At 43.3% G+C, this 21288-nt stretch overlaps 1 protein-coding gene across 1 annotated transcript; it reads right to left on the bottom strand.

Moving 5' to 3' along the window:
- Window positions 1–805: 805 nt before the first annotated feature.
- Window positions 806–19925, bottom strand: slco2b1 (solute carrier organic anion transporter family, member 2B1). The gene is given in 17 exon segments (XM_008401796.3): window positions 806–1938; window positions 3502–3622; window positions 3793–3857; window positions 4480–4643; window positions 5969–6113; window positions 6293–6482; window positions 6667–6831; window positions 7154–7247; window positions 9723–9853; window positions 15596–15694; window positions 17143–17352; window positions 17459–17621; window positions 18167–18304; window positions 19508–19613; window positions 19746–19773; window positions 19776–19856; window positions 19859–19925. Coding segments are annotated over 17 exon segments (2130 nt in total). The 5' UTR covers window positions 19911–19925; the 3' UTR covers window positions 806–1760.
- Between the last annotated feature and the right edge of the window lie 1363 nt (window positions 19926–21288).

Genomic DNA, 21288 nt, shown 5'->3' with positions numbered 1-21288 from the left:
TCTAGGGGATAAGTGGTACTGGTTCCAGGCTTGCGGGTCTGGACCTGCACCGTGTTCCTGTAAGCTGCTCTGTGTTTAAACCCGTCTGTCTGGCAGGAATGTTCTGATGTGTTCTGAGGTGAACCCATCGTCTACCTGCCAACAGGAAAATCATCCTTCAGAACCTTAGACTCTGCTCTGGTTCTGATCCAAACTGTCAGAACCAGATCAGAGCCACTGGTGGAGGAGAATAGTTCCAGTTTCATCCACAGAAAGAGAATCTGAGTGTTTCAGGAAGTAAAATGAGTAAAAACTGAACTATGAATCAGACAAACCAGAATTAGCTGCTGATCTGCTGACAAGATGAAGATTAAAATGTTTCCACAGAAGAAGATCATCTAAAAATGGAGGAGGTGGAGTGGCATGATGACGGTGCTGATGACGACCCAGCTTCCAGAAATAAAACGCTTCCTGCCTGGATTACAGAATTTTACACAACAAACAAAAAAGTACAACCATAACTTCCTGAATCAGCTGAAACTGAACTGAAAAAAATGGGAAGTGAGAGATGAGGAGAATCAGGATGGAGGATCCAGAAACGAATTAGAGGACCGCTGAATGAGCGAGAGCAAGGGAGAGAAAAACGACGGAGATGAAATCCTGAGGGAGATAATCCAACCAACCAACCAAATATACATCCAACCAACCAACCAAATATACGACCAACCAACCAACCAACCAACCAACCAACCAACCAAACATCCAACCAATCATACAACCTTTTTTTCATAAACATCTTTTCTGTTGGTTTTAAACTCAAACAGAAAAAAACTCAAAAAAATTTTTACTCTTAAAAAACACAGTTTATAAGACAAACAAACTTTAGTATTTTGTTTTACATACGTTTCCTTGAATCAAAGTAATAAAGTCACTGCTTCTGTTCTGAAAAAGACCAGAAGTTTCAATCAAAAATCTTAAACACACTTGTAGAAAAATACATTTTATATGTAGTAGAGGTATATAAAATAGTATCGTTGAGCCTGAAATTTGGTTCAACGTCTGAAAACACAAAGCAGCAGCAGGAAAGTCCGAACGTTTGCTCTGATCTGAAGAATTCACCGATTATTGTTAATCTCTTAAAGTCAGGTACACGTCTTCATCAGCCGTTCACCTCGTCTTCCTCTTCATTTAGAGCGCTGATCGTTTGAGCAGCACCTAGTGGATGGTAGAAGAACTACAGCTTCTTAAAAGCAGATTTCTGAAGTCACTGTCTAAAGTCGATGTGATTTCAGTTTCCGTGCAGCTGTTGTCAGGTTAGAGAGGACTGAAGGATGAACTGGAACAGCCTTTCAGACAGAGTCTGGGTTTATGTACATAATGAACCGGGTTCAGGTCAGAACTGCAGTTCACTGATAATGGAAAGAGCTTATATTTTCTGTTATGATGTTTCTGTGTTCACTTTAAAAGCTGCGCTCTAGTTCAATTAGAAAAGTCCCATAAAAAACATTTAAAGATCAGTTTTCTGTCTTTGTTCTGCGTCGGGCTGCAGAACCCACCAAGGTTCCACAGTATGGATAAAAAAAAAATTCTGAATAAAAAACATTTTGTGTACAAAAACTCACAGCAAACATTAGCAGAGGGTGCAGAGTAGTAGAGGCACAAACATAAAAACACTGTCTTGTTAGGGCCGACCAGCTCTTTATGCCAACACCAGGAGAAACAGTGGGCAGCTTCCTGTTCCTGTCAGGAGCACTTCCTGCTTGTCCTCCTGCTGCCTCTCTTCAGGTCTTCATTGGGGTCTGCTCTTTCTCCGGAGCTTTCTGCTCTCCCACCATTTCGTAGCGTCCTTTGGTTCTGAGTGGCAACTGGAAAGTTCCGGCTCGTCTCCTCAGGACGACCATGGTCAGCAGGAAGCAGAGCAGCGCTCCGCAGACAAACACCACCATCAGACCCAGGAACCTGCACACACAGAGCTGCAGTCACTACCTAACGCCAACTCTGACTGCTGGGAAATACTTGAAATGACTGATAGCGTGAAGCTGACAGTGATGGAAGCAGAGAAAGTGCTATAGGTTCACCGTTCCCTGAATCACCAGAGGAATCAGACACTCTTTGGTTTTTGAACTATTCAAAGACATGAAATCATTTTCTGAACAGATTAAGGGTTTGTTTCATCTTGTGCTCATGACTGGACTGGGACTCTCAGCTCAGGGAATGAGCGCACATGTCCAGATTGCACCTTTGCTCAGTTGTGTTGGTTCCTGGGAGACAGAGAGAGGGGAAGGACAATCTGCTAAGGCAGCACGATTCAGCTGAACATGATTTAAAACAAAAGAGTTACTGCTTTAACTTTCGGGGGAATTTTGGAGTGAACAATGCTGGACTTCTACCCACTCAGAGAAAACCAGTGCGCATGTCTTGGAGCGCCGCCTGCGAGTGAAAGGTGGGGGGGGGAATGAAGGCGGGAGAAACAGAAACACGTAATTGGCAAGTCACGTTATTGGTTGGATTTTAATCGGTGCGTTTTGTATCCACTGAAAACAAAGATGTTAACAAATAAACTGGACAGTATGCTGTATGTTTAGTGATATTTTCACAGTTGCGGTCTCGACTGGTCTTTAAATAAAATGCCGAGTCCTCAGCGCCCGAGACCGAGACAAGACCGAGACCAGATGCGGTTGAGTCCGAGACAAGAGCATCAAAAAATGGTCTCGAGACCGGTATCGAGGCCAAGACCGATCTCGAATACTACAACACTGTTTCTACCTGATAAACTTGGCCTGAGCCCAGGTCTCCCTCGTGGATTCAGGCTGCATCTCCACTTCAACCCAACTCCAGTCCATTTGTCTAGAAAAGTCCGGTCCGGTTGCTGGGGTGTGAACGCTAACCGACCTCTGACCTCTGGTCCTACAAACCTTGGCCTGGGTTCGGTTGTAGTGAACTCTGGTTCGACTTGAATGTGAATGCTAAGTGGACCGGAAGCAACTCTAAAAGCAGGAAGTGGACTACAGCGCAGGGGATTCTCGGTAAATATGGCCAGAGCTAACGTGCTAGCCTAGAGCTAGCAGGAGAAATGGCTCGTGGTCTTTAGCCAAAGACTAAAGAGAAATTCACCAACCGCTAAAATCTGACGCCTTCATTTTAGTTTCCAATGGAGGCGTCAGAAGAAGGAAGTTTTATGTGTCATTTCTTTCAGTGATTCTTGGTGCAGCTCTCCCACAGGCCAGGAGGGGAACTGGTTGCTCAAAGGGTTTGATTGGTTTGACTCAGAGCAGAGAGGAAGAGAACTACAGCAGCTGGAGATGGAACAGATAATGAAGTTTTGGTTCCGGTAGAACCGGGTTTACTGGACCATCAGGGGGATAAGCAGCCTGAGTTTGGTTCTGAACAAGAAATGTTAAAGATTAGGGTGATGGTGCGGAGGCCTTCCAACCTGGTTAATGTAATACCAATAAATTTTTTTCAACTGATTACTGGGAAGTGAATAATGTTCCTGGGATGACCAGTGGGAGGAGCTGGTACCTTTGTCTGAAGCTGTCCAGGTTGTAGTAGAGACAGGAAGTCCTCTGTCCGCACTTCTGACCCCACATGATGCAGGTGGTGTCGATGACGCTGCCGTACAGAACCGGGCCGGGCAGGAACGCTGCACAGAGAAAAACATTGTACAAGTTGAACTTCTGGTGGCGCCAGTGCTCACAAGGCCACAAACATCTGGCAGCAGCTGGTTCCCTTTAGAACTGAGCCAGTTTCTCTACTGGATGGCAGAACAACAGCAGAACATGCAAGAGATTCTCACGGGCCGCCGTGACTCACCGAGGACTCTGAACAGCATGTACTGAACTCCCACAGCAAAGGACTTATCTTCAGGCGGAACAGTCCTGCAGAACAAATGCAAAAATGATGAACGGATCCCAGAACAGAATCTGTTATATCAGTGAGTTCCTCTGGATGAACCAGAGAGGTTTATGTGATTTCCTTCCAGACCTGATCTTTAATCTCTACAGTGAACCATTCAAGATAAAAAAGCTTTAAAATTCAAGACTGCAGGAAATTCTGGCTGTGAGGAAGGGAAACATGGAATGGAATAGAATGGAATGGGAGGTTTGTGAAGCTCCAGACGAGCCAGAAACGGACAGAGCTGCTGGAAAACAACTGGATTCCCTTCCTGATCTTTGGTTCTGACGGGTTCAACAAACAACCAACCAGCCAAATATCCAAATATCCAAATATCCATCCATCCATCCATCCATCCATCCATCCATCCATCCATCCATCCATCCATCCATCCATCCATCCATCCATCCATCCATCCATCCATCCATCCATCCATCCATCCATCCATCCATCCATCCATCCATCCATCCATCCATCCAACCAACCAACCAACCAACCAACCAACCAACCAACCAACCAACCAACCAACCAACCAACCAACCAACCAACCAACCAACCAACCAACCAACCAACCAACCAACCAGAAGCCAGCTGTGGCTCTCCTACCTGAGTACCATCATGTAGGAGGGCGTCTGGGTGAAGGAGATGATGAAGCTAGTGATCCCCATCATGACAATGAAGGGTAGCAGGAGATGGGAACAGCCACTGCCGCAGGTCCCGGGCTGGGCTGAACCAGAACCGTCATAGATGCACCGACAGTTTGTAAAGTTCTACAGAAACAGACAGATGGTCGGGATAATGTTGAGGACACTGTTTCCATGGTAACATTCCTCATCCTGAGCTCTGGTATCAGACTTTAAAAACAATGTGAATAGAACCGTTTTTTGGGAGTTCAAAACTCTGAAAACAGAATCAGAACACGTGATCCGGTTTACTCCAGAGGTTCTGTTAAACATTTGGGATGAGAATCATTTCCATCATGTTCTGCTAACGACTCTGAGCAACCTTTGACACCGGCTTACAGAACATCTTTCTTATTCCTCAAGGTTTGGTCCTCACTTGTTTATCATATGAATTTTATATAAAACAAAAAACAAAGAATATCAATTCACTCCATCCACCTTCATCCCTCTGCAACTCCTCACATCACAACTTAAAACCATACAGCTTGTAGTATTAGATTATTTTGTTCAATAAAACATTATTATTATTATAAATTCATAACAGACGATCAGAACTCGACCACCTGCTTGCATGGCCTGACCCAGGTCACCCCGCTGAGAGGGCAGTATGGCCGACAGGTGAAAACAACATGTGAATCATGCAAACTCCAAACCACAAAAATCACATGAAAAAAATGCTGCAAACAAAGGAAATGGGAGCCTGGAGTAAAACGCTGTGATTACAGTAAAAACAGCTGCAAGTATAAAACACTGAAAAGTTCCTCCATAATGGAAGTCCTCCAGTCCAGCAGAGGGAGTCGATCAGCAGATCATATGAGACCCAACCCTCAGTAAAGCAAAGGTTTGTTGTGCTTTTCAAACACGTAGTTTGAAAATCAGCAGCATATTTACGCTGGTAGTATCACAGACTCCAGATTCCCCCTAGTGGTCTGGAGGACGTCATATTTCATATTTTCAGTTGTTTTTGCCATTTGCAGGATTTTCCCTTTTGCTTGTATTTCATGATGTTGGGTGTTTTTTGTTTGTGGCGTTTTTTGTTGAATTTGTTTTTTGGACTTTGCATTGTTCAAATATTTGTGGATCATTTTGCTGTTTGCTGTGTTTGAAGCTGTCGGCCGTCGTAGCTGTGCAGGATGAGTTATTGAACACTAAGCAGAGGTAGTGGAGGTGTTTTCTGCTCCACAGCAGGGCTGAAGCTGATGGTGCAGGTGGAAAAACCTCTGCAGATCATCAGAACGTCATGGAAGCACCAACTGAGCCAGAGGAGATCAGCGGGCAAGTTAGGATGGAGTACCAAAGTAATGGACTGGAGGAGACTCAGACCTGGCTGTGATTTGATGGTTCTGTTGGTCTGATGTAAATCTGGAGTTACTGAATCCATATTCAACTCAGTGACTGAAGACTCAGCTCACCGTGGGTTTTTTGTTTGCGTCCATTACTTTGTACAAACAGCCGGCGTGGCAGGGAGACCTGTACTCCTCGCCATTGGAACCGCAGATGGGATTGAACGCATCCGGAGGACAGCCACAGCCAGCGCTGCACTTTGGGGAAATGTTCCTGGGGACACACAGAGACCAATTCAGCCCAACTGGGATCAGAACCAGAACCACACATTGGTGGAGGAGTTTAAAACAAACCCAAAAAGAACCAGGTCCAACAGAATCTCCTGAGCATGGCTGACTACAGACTCTGGCTGTGAGTTATGAATCACTGATGGAGGCGGACGGAGGCGCTACCTGACAGGGTAAACCTCGGCGACCTTCTGGGTGGAGCAGCCGATGAAGATCATGGGCAGGGCGGAGATCAAGCAGAGCAAGATGGCCATCGTGCACAGCTTGCTGGCGCCGCTGACTGACATGTTGAACCGTCGCATCAGAGCTCCGCCCAGAACCACGCCCAGCACCGCCAGCGGCATCCCAATTCCTCCTGAAGCAGGGAAGTCCAGTTAGAGCAAATCGAGTTTATTATTCTAGAACATTCAGCAACATGGCAGCTCAAAGAGCTTAAAACACAGAAACACAAAGTCATAGAACCAGAACTAGAACATTCTGAGTTCTGCTGAGTTCAGAATCATCTGGAGCCACAGCATTGGCGTTTGCGGCGCTCTCACCAATCATCATGTTGGACAAGGGAATGGTCTGGCTGAACTGCTTCTCGATGAACTTGGGCATGAAGGTGGCGAGGCCGGACACCAGCGCCGCCATGTTGACCAGCGCCAGAACCACCAGCAGGTAGATGGGCCCGCTCAGCGTCCGCAGGGCGATGCGAGGGAAACCTGGGGAATCGGATCTGTTTTAGTTTCAGCTTGGACCGGTTGGGACGTGTAAACACTTTGGGTTTAATTTTTAGGTCAGTAATCTGGAAAACGTTTTTCCAGATGAACGTTTTCATCGTTCATCACGCAGTAAACATGATTGTTCTGCATGTTTACTTGGGCTGAGCCAAAGATCATGATGCAGAGCTTCTGACTCTGAGACAGCAGGCGGTCAGCAGCAAACGGTCAGCAGCAAACGGTCAGCAGCAAACGGTCGGCATCCTGACCCAGAGTGTCCACAGCTGTGTCAGATAGGAAGCAGAAGAGGGAAACCGACTCTTACTTTTAAGGAACTGGAGCAGGGTGAGATCCCTCATGGGGTCGGTATTCGGCGGCGGCTCGATGTCGGTTCTGGACTCCTGGTCGTCCTCTGCATTCTGCACAGAGAGGAACCAGATGAACGGTTCTGGTCTGCAAACGACCATTCACTGTCAGCTGAAGGACCAAAAACAGAGTTTATTTTTCTTTCTTTCGTTCTCATGAAACTGGCCGGCAGACATTCATTTCAACTGAAAAATAATTTTATTCAAACTGATAATATTCTGTCATCTGTTCTCTGGTTTGTCTCTGGAAATGAACCGGACCTGTTTGCAACATGCAGACTCTGCAGCTGGTCTTGAACAGCTGGATCTCTGTCAGGTCGTTGCACAACACCGGGTCAGAGCCAAGTCTCTGACTTTCAGTTTTAACACCAGGTCCAAATACAGACAAACTGACTGACTGTCAGTTTGACTTCTTTTCATTACAGAAGAATGAGGCTCATGTCTGAGTCAGAACCTTTGCTGACCTGGTTTCATGTCAGAACCTGATGCTGCTGATCTGACCCACATTTACATGACATGTAGCTGAATGCTGAATACTAAACTTATAAAATATAATTTTCCCTCCATTGCTCTCTCGCTTTGTCTGCCTTGACCGAGAACTAGACTGAACAGGTTTCACAAATAAATCCATGTGTATATTCATCGTAGTAAATTATATTCCCATGTAGTCAATGACATAGCCCGTCTTTGGTGAATTAATTTGAGAATTCAGACGTTGTACTTGTGGATTTTCCTGTTTTAACGTTGCAATCGATTGAACATGAGTGGGTCTCATTTGTGCTGCCTCTGTGGCTCTGGAAGCATAAACAGATTCTCATACAGATTCCAGGACGCTTTGCTCCAGAAGGAAACAGAAAGTAAAAATTGTTGCTTATTTTTCAGCTGAAGTCTTTTTGCACTGAACTCACTGAAGTCTTTTATAAACTGGAACTCTGTTGCGTAATCTCCTACACAGCTGCATCGTATAGGCGAAAACATGTGCAGAGTTTATATAATGTTTATGCTGCTGCTTGCTAAATGGGTCGGAGCCAAAGCTCACTGAACTCTCTTTACCTCAACAAGCTGCAGCAGGACTGAGCTCCACTAAGTCATATCTAATGACATTCCTGCCTCCTCTTCTGTCCTCTTCTCCGGCTTCTGTCAACAAACCTGATCCTCTGTTCAGCCGTTTAACTGACCTCAGCAGATCTTCATCAGGCAGCGGACCACAGGCGGCCCGCTGCACATAAACTGTGTTCGAGGAAATGACTTCCTCTGGAAAAATCCTCCCAGAGCTGTGAAGACTCCCCTCTAATCACACATCTGACTGGTGGCCTGCAGGAGCTACGCCTGCCCACAAACATTTTAATCACACACATTAGGTGCTACATGAATCATCACGTTGTTGAGCCACAGTGCTTGTTTTTATTGTGAGCAACTGAGTCACAGAGGAACAAGATTAGCCTTGAGCGACAGATGCCTCTGGACAGCAACGGATCACGGTGGTTAGCACACTTCTCAGTGTTGCAACTGGAGCAACAAAGGCAATCCTAGCTACAAGGGACCAGACAATGGGACCCAACGGTCCAGGCTCCAGGCGTTGAACCTGAGGTCCAGGAGGAGCGGAGAGGCTTTCATCCTGAACAGAGTCAACCCAACCAGAGATCTGCTGAACTGGCCAATTCCTCAAGTGTTGATCTGTTGACTAACGGGTCCTCATTCTGTGGGGGTGATGGGTACCTGGTTGCTTTGACAACCTTCCAGTCCTTGTGAACCTGCAGCAGGAGCTGTATGTATCCTCAGCTGGTAGTTTAACTTGTTCCCAGTGCATGTTGGACTTTGCCTGGACTGGACCACATCTGGAGTGATAACGAGGTTTTCTTAAGGTGGCTTCCTTTGAGGAGACGTCTGGCTCTGTTGGTGGATTAAAGCCATAAGCTTCATCACGGCCTGCAGAGGTTCACAGCTGTTTGGCTCCTCTAGGATCTCTGGACTCAGAAGGCAAGGAGTTATGTCATCCATCATGGGACAGTTCAGATAGAGATCGGTCTGAAGGTGTTCCAGTCATGGCCCCATAGGTGGCAGACCCAGAATACTGCTTCTCCTTCAGGTCTGAGTTGGAGCCGTTACCTGACTGGACCAAACTCAGATGAGCAGAAGACAGTTGCTGGTTGGGTCCACCCTGGACTGGTCTAATCCACAGTTCATCACAAGGTAACTCAAGAGTCACACAGGAGAGGCAACAGTGGAGAGGCAACCCCCCCCACCCTACAAACCAAAGATAAACATGGAGACGCTGAACACGCTGTAACTTACAGTGGAATGAAAATGGGGAAATCATGAAAAATGTCCTAATGTAAAAGTCCTGATTCTCATCTCTACACTCTGCAGACAAAGACAGAATCATCACTCATTTTTACATAATTCTTAACCTCCAACATTCGTGTCATGAAAAGTAACTTTTCATGTAATTCCAGGTTCTGCTACGGTGAGTAATGGTGTCTGTTCTGGGGTGAAACGGCGGTAGAGTGATTCGCCAGCCTGACTCACCTCTTTGGGCATCTCTCTGGGGAAGAACAGGTACGGCAGAGCAGTGAGGAAGAGGAAGCTGGAGGCGACAAGGAAGCCCAGCCACCAGGCCCCGACCCAGCGGAGGTCATTCTGATCCAGCTTTATCTCACCTGGACCGCACACACAAAACACAACTTGCATTTAATTTAAACATCCTCCGAATTCAAGAGAAATGATCTCAAATAACATGTTACACATTTCACCATACAGCCGTGTGTTATTTGCTGTTTAATTGATAGTCTGTCTGGGAGGAAGATCTGAGATAATAAATGATGATTAATCACTGGCATTCTGTCACTTTCCCATGAGGCTTTCCATGGAAACTGGATCAAAACCTGTTCAAACCCATCCAGCAGGAATGCTCACGGTTTTACTTTCTCTGTATTTTAGTTTCTACAGATCTACCAATAATCAGGTGCCAGACCCGGCTCTGGAGGACTTTAGTAGGGCCGTCAATGGGCTTTTACATTAAAATAAATACATGAAATTTCATATAAAATAACCATGTTTAATAATACAAAATCAGCAATAACGACTTAAACAGCAACATGTAGAAAAACTAATGTTTCCCATCTCTGAAGTTTATTTCTTTAAATAAAAAATCAATTACTCAGGTAAGAGTAGCAATAATAATATTACTCAAGTAAATAGTACAGTGTAGTAAAACTACTCCTAATTACCCTTTTTAACAAAAAGTTACTAAATAAGTTTAAGCTGATATTTTAGCTTGGCTTAGCTAGTTTAGCTAACTTTATCTGCATCCAGCAGCATCACTCAACTCGATTTGTTAGGAAAAATCTGCCATGGTCTTTGCATTTTGCTCGTTTTCTGCCATGACTCCACCACACACAGCCATGAGGGGCAGACGAGTTGTGCCATGAGACACACAAACATCTCATGGCATGACTCATCTGCCATGAGACGTTCCTCACATGTCTCAGTTTCTGCCCTAAAGATGCAAAAACGGTGCAGACATCTTAATGTCCAGTTGCATTTAAAGACAGCTCAAAAAAAAAAAGTTACAACATAACAGATTAAACTGTTGTAACGGGAAACTGGGAAAGATGTGGGGAACAGAGGGCACAGATAAGGAAGTGTGGGAGGTCCTGCTGCATCAAACTGAGATAGAAATAATAGAAAGTTGATCACTCCGAGGTAAAAAATACAACAAAATAAACAGCTTCCAGCCTACGTCCAGCATGGCTGTCCTCCAATGTGCCAGCTCACAGCAAATGTATCTGAAGGCACATTTAGTCCCGTATTTGATGAAGTTAGACTTTTAACATCACATTTCATGTTCATTAATGTTACCAGCTGCAGTGCTCAGAGTTTCATCCAGGTGAGACTATGAAATCTATTTTCCAGTTTATGAACCACAGTTCGCTCTAAGAAGCTGAGGTAAACTTAAAAAACTAAAAATGAAAACGTTTTCTTATGCAGATGATGCTGTCATGCTTACAGTGCTTTTACAGAACCAGACTTGAACTTAGAACGCTGGAGGCTCACAGTGGCTGCATGAGCAGGTTGGGAAACAGTTTGTCTCAATGTTTTTGTTTGATATCAGTTGATTTTACGGTACAATGAAAATCAGAAATGTGTGACCACTGAGAGTAAAAGAGCGGTTGTTGCACGAACACGCTAACGGACGCTGATGAGAACTAAAAAACATGAACTTTGAAAGCTAGAACGGTGACCAGGTTTTCTTAAAAACCTGGGAGAAAAACTTTATTTCCCAGTCAAATTCAGCAAAGCATCAACTGTCCCATGAAGCTTTACTGAATTGATCAACTGGTCCCAGTCTCCTGTGGTTACTGGGAGAGAGGCGCGACAGTCCGTTTAATTTAAATGTCACAGTTTCAATTAAATATTTAATTAGCAAACTAAATATTTAGCTCCAAACTAAATGTTTTGTTGTTGAGCTAAATATTTATCTCCAAGAAAGCATTTTGCAGCTCACTTCCACTTATTGGTAAGTGAATTTAGAATATTACCAAAATATTAAGCTCTGAGCTAAATACTTCACTTCAAACTAAATATTTAATTAGCAAAAAAACATCTATATTTTGAAACATACCAGTGTTCTTCATTTCTCTCCATAAAAGGCTTGTCATCTATTTAATCAGAGTCTAATTGATCAGCTTCAGTCTGTTCCTGCTGTGTCTGAAGCTGAAACAGACTCCCCAGGACAGATATTTACTGCAGTTTGTCTGGACTGGGTCCACATTTCTGCTTAACCATCTGTTTTCCATTTTCTGTTCTCCTTTGTTGTTTTCATGGGGACATGAAAAATGGGGATCTGTTGAACTAATTCTGCTAAGACTGTTTCTGAACCCACATAACTCAGTAAGAAAGGTCCTTCTATCATGGATCCTGCAAAGTAAACAGTTTCTGAAGAACTGTAACCCAGTCCTTCAGAAAGCCTGGAGAATTAATTTCACCAACACCTGAAAACTAGGACAGCAGATACTGACACTCCCTGGTTTTCATATTAATGCTTGGCAGAGTCAGTTATGCTTCCTGATGACACATTTAAAAACAATGCAAAGTGAAAGTTATTGTGAGTCAGACGTTATTCAAACTGACATTATATAAGACCAGTCACCTGGAGAGTGAAACGTTTGGAAACCACAAATTCATCAGATTGCCGATTTAAACTTTTATCTGCTGGGTTTTTATGAATGTCATTTGGCCGCTGCTCTGTTAAAATTCATCTATATGTCAATGAGTTTAAGAAGCCGTCTGTTCTTCTGTGAATCGGGCCCAGAATGTGAAGCTCAGCATCAAAGCTCTGTAACAAATATACTTTATCTTAGCGCTTGCTGCCTGCTGCCACAGCAGAACAAGAACCAGAACCAGTGGAGGCCACCGGGTTAGCCATCAGAGTTTGACCCAACCCTAACGGACAAACTGAAGCTCAACAGCCCAAAGGCTTAGCATATAATCTGGTTCAAAGACACAACAAAGAACGTGTGAGGAACAAAATACTCTCATAATCCCACATGCTCACACACAAACACGCATTCCTGTCATTGTGTGTTCACAGGAACCTTGATGAATGACTACTTTATGAGAACATTCATCATTACATTCCTTAACTAATAGCCCCTGTGAAAACAAACCCCTCACACAGTGGGCGGTTCCAGGAGAGACTCAAACCAACTTAGTGACTGTCCACGATGCAACATTTGGTGACTCTTCAGACCTTCTGGAGACTTTTTTTGTGCTGTTGGAGGGTTTAATGGCGACAGCAGCAGCGCTCCATCTGGAGTGAGCAGCGGGTGCTGCCCGTCACTCTTAACTCTGTAGTCGGTCGTTCTGTTTGCGGGAATTTTACCGCAATAAGTTCAGAGCTTATACTTTCAAATTTTAAATTTGAAAGCAGATTTCATCTCTCTGCTCTCAAAACTTGTAATTCTTGCGTTCAAAACTTCTGCTCTCTTTCAAATATTCTCTGTTCTCCCTCAGATTTTTTCCTCCCGTGCAAACTTTCTCTCTGCACGGATCAAATCTGCGCTCGCAAACCTTTCTGCTTGCTTGCAAGTTATTTTCTGCTCTCTGGTGGGTCAAGGAGTACCGTCACCTAGCAACCATTCCAGCCAATAGAATCACAGCGTTCCACTGGGTGTGCTTGATAACATCTAGTGGGTCTGCCTGTGAGGCTGCAGCCAATAACTGCATCTCTTCTTCTCACCACGTATAGAAAACAACTTCCGCTCCTTCCTCCGTGTTTGCAGATGTCAGGAAGTCATGACACGCTTACAAAACAATAATCGTTTGTTTTTGTCAGCTTAATGGTTTTCCAACTGTGAAGAACTTAAAGAAAGGTTTTGACCATATTGCTGGAGAAAACAAAAATAGCATGTCTATGTTCTCTATAGTTAACCTCTGCTAAACCATCTAAAACTATTTATCATTTTACTCTCTGTTTCAGACATTTCACGTAGCAAATAATTTTTTAGCCTATTGATATTGTAGCTAGTTAAAATGGATCTTTTTTTTTACTACATTCAAATATGTAGGTTACATCGAACAAGCAACACGAGCATATTAGCTACTTCTGTTTTTTTATTTTACTTGTTTCCTTGAAATCTATTGAGATTATTAATCTCTTTTACAAAAGTCTCAGTATGCAGAACGTGTTCATCTGGGCTGTTATGGAAATAAGTTATTATGGCCAAAATCCAGTCAGCATATAGCAGAAAATGCAACTTAAATAAAAACATTTTAATGGTGGAGTGTGAACTCCACATGAGGAAACCTTTTAGACAGTTAATCAGCAAAAAACAAGTTGACTTGGGGATTAGTTTCACTTTAAGGATTATATAAAAAGCCAATGAAGGATTCAGAAACATGAAGTTAGAACTACATGAGCCTTTGCTGCCAAAATAAAAATGAAGAAATATAAATGTAGAAAAGACACTGTCTCAATGATTCAATGTGCTCTCACATTCAAAGTGGAAGTAAAAGACATGAGAGTTTACTTTCAGTTAAACATTAAAAGTATGTTCACTCCCTTACAAGTTAAAAGGTCCAGAATGATGTTGGCTCCGTTTCCTGCAGTCCTCCACTGAGTTTAAATATTATTAATAATAATAATAATATGCAGAGATAGAGGCCAGGTTCTTTCCTAAAATAAAAAGGTAGGAAACTAAAATAATGTTAAAGTGACCGGGTTTAACATTTTGATTCATTGGAGAATGTGCATTTAATTGTTGACCAGATTCTTTTACAACTCAATTATGAAAACCTTTGAACTGAGTTGAATTGGTGCAAAGTCTTGATTTATGATGACCTATGAGCACTACCCACACACAATCAGAGTTGCAACATCTTGTCTTTCTTGTACACACACACACATACACACACACACCGTATGAAGAAACGTGCTTTTGTTCCGACAGGTCTGCCAACTGTAGATCTGTTAATCACAAACATGTCAAACTGGAGCAGCACCTGAGCGAACATCAATCTGAAGATCACAACAGCTAAATTGAAATCTACTGAAATGTGTTTTTATTTCCTGAACCCACTGTTTGTTTGTATCGCTGCTGAATCTGACCTCACATGTTTAAATACTGATTTACTTTAGCTCAGTTTCTGAGCATTAATGATTTAATTGCATTGTTTTTTTTCTTGCTAGATGCTGAATGAATATTTACTGAATAATAAAGTGTTTTTATTTTTCAGCTGTAAAGCAGCTTGAAGAAGCAGGGAAATGCCTCCTGTTGAGATAAAAGTAGCATCCTGCTGAGTGACCTCTGACCTTTACTATCTGCAAAAGCAGCCAAGTGTGAATCTTTCCCTGGTTCTGAAATCAAGCCTTAGACATTTGTAACTGAAGGCTGGTCCCTGCCAGCAGCTCGGTCTGTGAAACGCCTGAAGGGTTTATTTTCTCTGGCTTTTTTTCGCGGTGAACACCCCGAGGGTTCAGCGCTGCTGCTGCATGCCTGACGCAAACGCTGAACTAAAAGTGGAGCACGCTTGTTGGAAGTCACTGTTTTCTTCAGGAACTGCTGGATTCCAGGAAACGGGTTGGAGCTTTTAAACGCTCCTGGGTTCAAATTGATGTTTGTTGTTCTCATATTTCCTGCCCACTCCCCAGTGATAAATATAATTTCTGTAGAACAAGGAAACAATGAGTTCCCTAAAGGGCGTACATTTGACTTTAATCATCTATGTTTTGCTCCTGGTAGTTTTAGCAGTCAGTTGGTGAGTGACCCGCATCCATTCCTCTATTTCACTTTGAGCGTCTGTGTGAAACAGGAAGTCCCCCCTTTTGTTTGCTAATGTTAAACAAGTGAACCGTCTGTGTTTTGGTCCAGCTGGGACCCGTCAGCAGAGTGAATCCTCACCTTTGGGCAGTTTGTCAAAGTCCACATAGAAGCGCAGAAGGAAGGATCCAGTGACGAAGCCAAGCGCCGGGCCAATGGAGGTCATGGCAAGGAGAATACCTGCAACACATCAAAGCAAAACTTCAGAGAAAAACAGAAACAACTAAACCTTTCTTTAGTGCTTTGAGTCAATCAGCGCCAGAAACACATCAGTTCAGACTCAAAACTTTGTTTATAACCAATACCCGTCAACGCACCAACGTTTGAAGAAATATTACAGACCTGACATGTTGCTGCTCATGGATCCCAGATGGTAACCAGCAAATTTTCTGTTTGTTGGTGTATTTGTGTATTTTCATGCATTCTGATTCCTGAGTTTTTAATTTGGATGTGAACAATCGTTAGAACATCAAGTTACTATGAAGGAGTTTCAGCTGAGCAGAGAAGAACCGGTGAGATTTAGATCTGGGATTCAGATTCAGGTCCAGGAAACCAGTTAAAGTAGGTCAGTCAGATAAGCTGCAGTTTCACAATTATGTTTATTTTAATCAGTATTGCTATTTGACTACACTGACAGATGAATAAATATTTTATTTGTCTATATAATGTTGAACAACCTGCAGGTTGTCCTGAATGATCAGGACTTTCTGAAACTCTTTGCTCAGGTCTAGTGGTTGCAGAACCTGAAGATTAAAAACTGTAAATATCTCTGTTGTTGGTTAGCTATTCATTACTTTAGCACCAAAAAGGGTTTATAAATTGAAAATGTTGTTGATTTTCTCCATATGTAGTTTTAAATTAAAATGTGATTAATCACTTACAGACCCTCCCATTGACTTGATTAATAGTTTAATCGAGCCCCACCTGTAGTTTAACCGATGTTAGATTAATCTGGTCCAGTAGAAAACTGGACAGAAGCTCTGAGGCATGATGGGACGGCAGATGGGACGTCTTTCAAATTAAGGTTGAACTTGTCTCTGCTAACGTCTTCAGGAGTTCATTACAGATATTACTGGATTCCAGTGAACAGCTCAGTGAGTTCCTGGATGGCTTTCAGCTTCTCGTTGAAAGAAGCTCACACGGATCTCACGTCTGACACGAGATCCGTGTGAAGGGCCATGATTTGATCTCTGGGAACCTGAACCTGTCAGTCCGATCTCTCCTGTTCTCCTGCCACTTACAGCCAACAATGTGCTAGCAGCACAGCGAGAGGCCGTTTCCACCAACGCGGTCTGGAGTCCGAGTTCTTGAACCAGTGGTCTGTTCTCCAGACTGCAGATTGCTAAGTTAAAGGAAGATATGCAAACAAAGCAGCAACAGCTCCACCATCTTGCGCTCTGCTACCCTGTTGTGTAACACCAACAGCTGACGATACATGCTGGGTTCCCCAAACTTAAGGGAACGGGTGTCGACTCTCAACGAAGCACCAACGTTAGAAGAAACCAGTTCATGCACGAGAGTTTAGTTTGTAGAAACGAAAACACTCTGAACTTGTTAAATTTGCCCAACATTAGAAACAGAGGCTACGAGGTTCTTGACTGGGTTAAAGTTTATTTTTGGTCTCCTACCAAGGTAGAGCGGAGAATTCCTCCTGCTGGCATAGTCGTCGATGTAGGAGATGCCAAAGGGCTGGATGGGAACGGCGCCGATGCCCAGCAGCAGCTGGCCCAGCAGCAGAAGCGGGTAGACGGCCCACTGGGTATCGCTGTCCTCCTTCTGGCACGTCAGGTTGGAGGGCAACGAGGATAAGCAGAGGCCGGACTTGTTATTGCTGGACGCTGTAGGGAAACAGACAGGCTCACCCTCAAGCGGCAAAGCAAACCTCCATCTCAGGAGAAAATGTTTAGGTCCAGCCTGGATGAGAGGTCAGAGCGCGGTTCTTACAGGTGATCATGTCCGTGTAGGTGTAGTGTCCACTCAGGAAGTGAGGCACAGCCATCAGCAGCGAGGCCAAGCACGCCAGCAGAGCTCCGCCCCCGATGTACCGCGGCCGGTGGACGCGGCTTCCAAAGAAACTCACAAAGACGATGAGGACGGTGTTCCCCACCTGGACACGAGAGCAGAGGGATGGGTGGAGGACAGGAAGACGCAGCAGAGGGGAGAGTAACTGTGTAGGTCATAATCTGGAACAAACTTCCAGAAAACTGCAAAGCAACCGAAACACTGAGCTCCTTTAAATCAAGGCTAAAACCTCACCTGGTCAGAGGTGATTAGCAATAAAGTCAACATATTTGATTTGTATTTGCGTGATGATGGCGTTTGACTAAATGTTTATTGCTCATTTAGTGAGTGATGACTGTAGGATGTGTTTATGGCACTTAGAACTATCTGAAATAAAATCCATTTATCAGGTTCTTATTGTTCTGTTTGGTTCAAATGAAACTCACTGATGATTGTTGTTGGAACAGAACAAAATGTGGAAAAGTCCAAGTAGGGTGAATATTTTGACCTTTGACCTGGCGCTGCTGTTGCCTCAGATTTTATTTTGTAACATTTCGGTGCTGGTGCGGTTCAATGCTCGGTCTCCATCTATCATCATCATGAGACCTTTGAGTTTGAATCGAGGAGAAGCTCTCCAGCTGCGGCACTGACCTCGTTGAAGGCGGCCAGGATCCCGGACTTCTGGCTGGACAGGCCGTAGCGCCTCTCGATGGTGGAAATGGAGCTCTTCATGTAGCCTGACACCAGAAGCTGAGCCAGCTGCAGCAGACTGTGGCACAGCACAAACACCTGCAGGCAGAGGGAAGACAACATGGCAGCTGTTTCATCCTCTGCTCCAACAAAAGAGCTCAGGAAAGTCCTGATCCACTCCACATTTTCCTCCCCTCTCTGCAAACCACCAGATCTCCCTGGATATGTTTTTTTCATTCCAGGAAACTCCGGCAGCTTGGAAGAAAAATAGAAAAGTGTGGGAGGTTGGACCAAGAGTTTCAGAATGAAAACAGGAACAAAATGTTCTGAAAGTCAAACACAGAGTTTATTTGGGACTTTAGACCTGAAACCTTCACATTTACGTGAACAGAACAATGACTGGATGGATTAGTCCAGACATCAGGAAGCAGCAGGATTCCTCCAGGATATCCAGAGTTTTCTGGTTCTAACTGCTAAAAACCACAGCTCTGCTTCAGTGGATAAACAAACAGCTTCTGCTAAACAACAGTCCAGCTTCCTTTCATCTTCACATCTTCTGGACATGCTAACAACTTTAAACAGTCATTTAAGCAAATGCTGTTCAAATATTGCAGCAATAGTTGAATTGTTTTATCTCATGTTACACCCTGCAGACACTCTGTCTGCGCTGATGAAGATTCCTCTACTTGAACACTTTAATGCTACAATTGGCGGCAGTCTGACCTGCTGTCTGATTGGTTAAGTTGATTGTAATTTGATTACTTTGATGCGCTCTTGGAACAGAGCTTTGTTCCCATCTGTTGGTTAAAAATGTTGAGCTCACATATTTGTTTAATAATTTAGCAGCAAAAATGAGTTTTAAACTGAAAATGTTGCTAGTTTTGTTTATTGATTAAAATGCTTGGTTTTTAATTAATTACAAAGTCTGCAAGATTAAAGATTAAACAAGATTAAAAATGTTATTCAAGCCTCAATATTAATTTTCTATGATGTCACAAAAATAAGCATCAACATAAATCAACTCAAATGTGAATTAACTAATCAGAAGCTTAAGAAAACCTCATCATAATCAGGGTTTTGTTTTGCTCTTACCCGAGTAATTCTTAAACGTCACACTTTAAAAAAGACAAATATTTTTTAGATTCAAAATTTCGTTAATTCAAACTGACTTGAGTCAGAAAAGGTTTGATTTAAACAGAGAGAGAATAGAATCCGGTGTGTTTCCACACAGTGAATGTTGGTTTCCGCCAACCATCCATCATATCAGCAGAGTCTGCTGCTCCACCCTGAACCCAAACCGACCTTGATGCTGCGGAATGGGCTCCAGCGGCGGCCCGCGGACCCAGAGAAGTTCATGCTGTCGGCCACCATCTTTTCTCTGCGGCCGGTGGGGACAGGAGAGCAGAACCTGCAAAACACACAGTGATGAGGCCGACTGGTGCGGTCGGATCTGGACTCTGTCATTAGCTCCCGAACCGCCTCCCACTCGCACATTTCAGACAGTCACGTCACTCTGCACACACAGCACATTTCTGCAAACCTCAGAGAGAAAAGTAAGACAGGAGTGAAACTGCAGAGGAACCGAAGGCGAAATCAGAGGCGACCGTATGTAGCAACCCCCCCCCCTGAGGTCTGGTGGCGTTCAGCCCGACCTCTGGGCTCCACGAAGGGCCTCCATCTTTCCGTTAATTCCCCACGTCTCCATGGTAACCAATGTTTCATTACAAAGCCGTGGATCGTTTTCTGCAGCATTTAAATAAAAACAGGCTGAAACTGAGAGTATGTCCTCTGCGCAGTACGGCCATCAGTCCGCCAAAAACGTAGAAAAATTATATTAAAAAACCCTAAAAAAAACAACGTGGAAATTTCCGAGTTTCAAAAGTCAGAAATCTCCATGTTTTTTCTAGAAATTTTCAGAGTAATCTTAATATTTCACAAATTTTTGTCTTTTCAAACTAGTTTTTTCTAGAAAATTTCTGAGCCTAGTATCAAAATCAATTTTTTTTCTTATCAAATTTTAAACTTTCTTAGTTTTTTATTTCTGATCTTAATATCAAAATGTATGATTGTTTTTCTATCTACAAATATGTTGTGGTAATCCTCAGGTCAGATGGTTACGGAAGAGGATTTGAGCCACTGGAAAAAAAAATTCTGAGATTAAAGTCAGAATTCTGACTTTTTTCTCAGAATTCTGAGATTAAAGTCCGAACTGTTTTTTTTCTCCAATGGCCCTAATCCTCTTCCGTAGATGATGTCTCTGCTTGGTGAGGAAATCATCAAATGTTCAGCGCTGAGATTAATCTGATTAATGCTTAACTTTGTAAGCTTGAAATGTAAAAATACATATTTTCAAAAAACACTAAAGAAAATGTTTGATTGTCTCAAACCAAACATCTGCGGGTTTTTATTTTCAGAAAATAATTTTGTTACAAACATAATTGAGAAATGTTGAAACACTGAACATGGGCATTTGATTAAATGTAATGTTTGTTTTCATAATGGGTGTGTAATGTTTTTAAGTGTAAAGCACTTTGACCTGCCTTTGACTTGTTGAGGTTTGCAGCTCAGGTTCTGTTTAAACTGCAGGAAAAAAGCCTCCATTAAAAGATAATTTCAACATTTCTTTGATCGATTATCATTCAGATTCTCCTCTGCCATGTTTTTATTATTGAGTAATCTGTTCCAGGTGATTTAACTTCCTGTTTCAACAGGAGACAGTTCCTTATCAGAGCATCGTCAGCTCAGTTTCATCTGGATGGCAACCAGATTAAGATGGAGCAACACTTCCTGCATGATGTCAAACTGACTGGACTGGTTTCCTGTCTCCCATGCAGCAGCAGTGAAGCTTCATGACTTCCTCTGGAGTAAAACCTGAGTCCAGTTGCAGCTCGGTCACCAGCAGAACGATAAACCGCTGGACTCGCTAACGTAGCAGTCGGCTAGCTGTTTGGAGAGATGAGGTCATCGGGGTAATAATGCTGGAACAGGAGCAGAAATAGCTTTTCTCTGAATACAGACAGTATTTTGGACTCAGTTTGTCGCCTCTCCTCGTTCGCTGCTGTCAGCAAAACAATCCCAGAGCT

Source organism: Poecilia reticulata, chromosome 14 (assembly GCF_904066995.2).
Source record: "Poecilia reticulata chromosome 14, P_reticulata-male-v2, whole genome shotgun sequence".
NCBI classification, from domain to species: Eukaryota; Metazoa; Chordata; class Actinopteri; order Cyprinodontiformes; family Poeciliidae; genus Poecilia; species Poecilia reticulata.
This window is presented reverse-complemented; position numbering and strand designations above follow the sequence as displayed.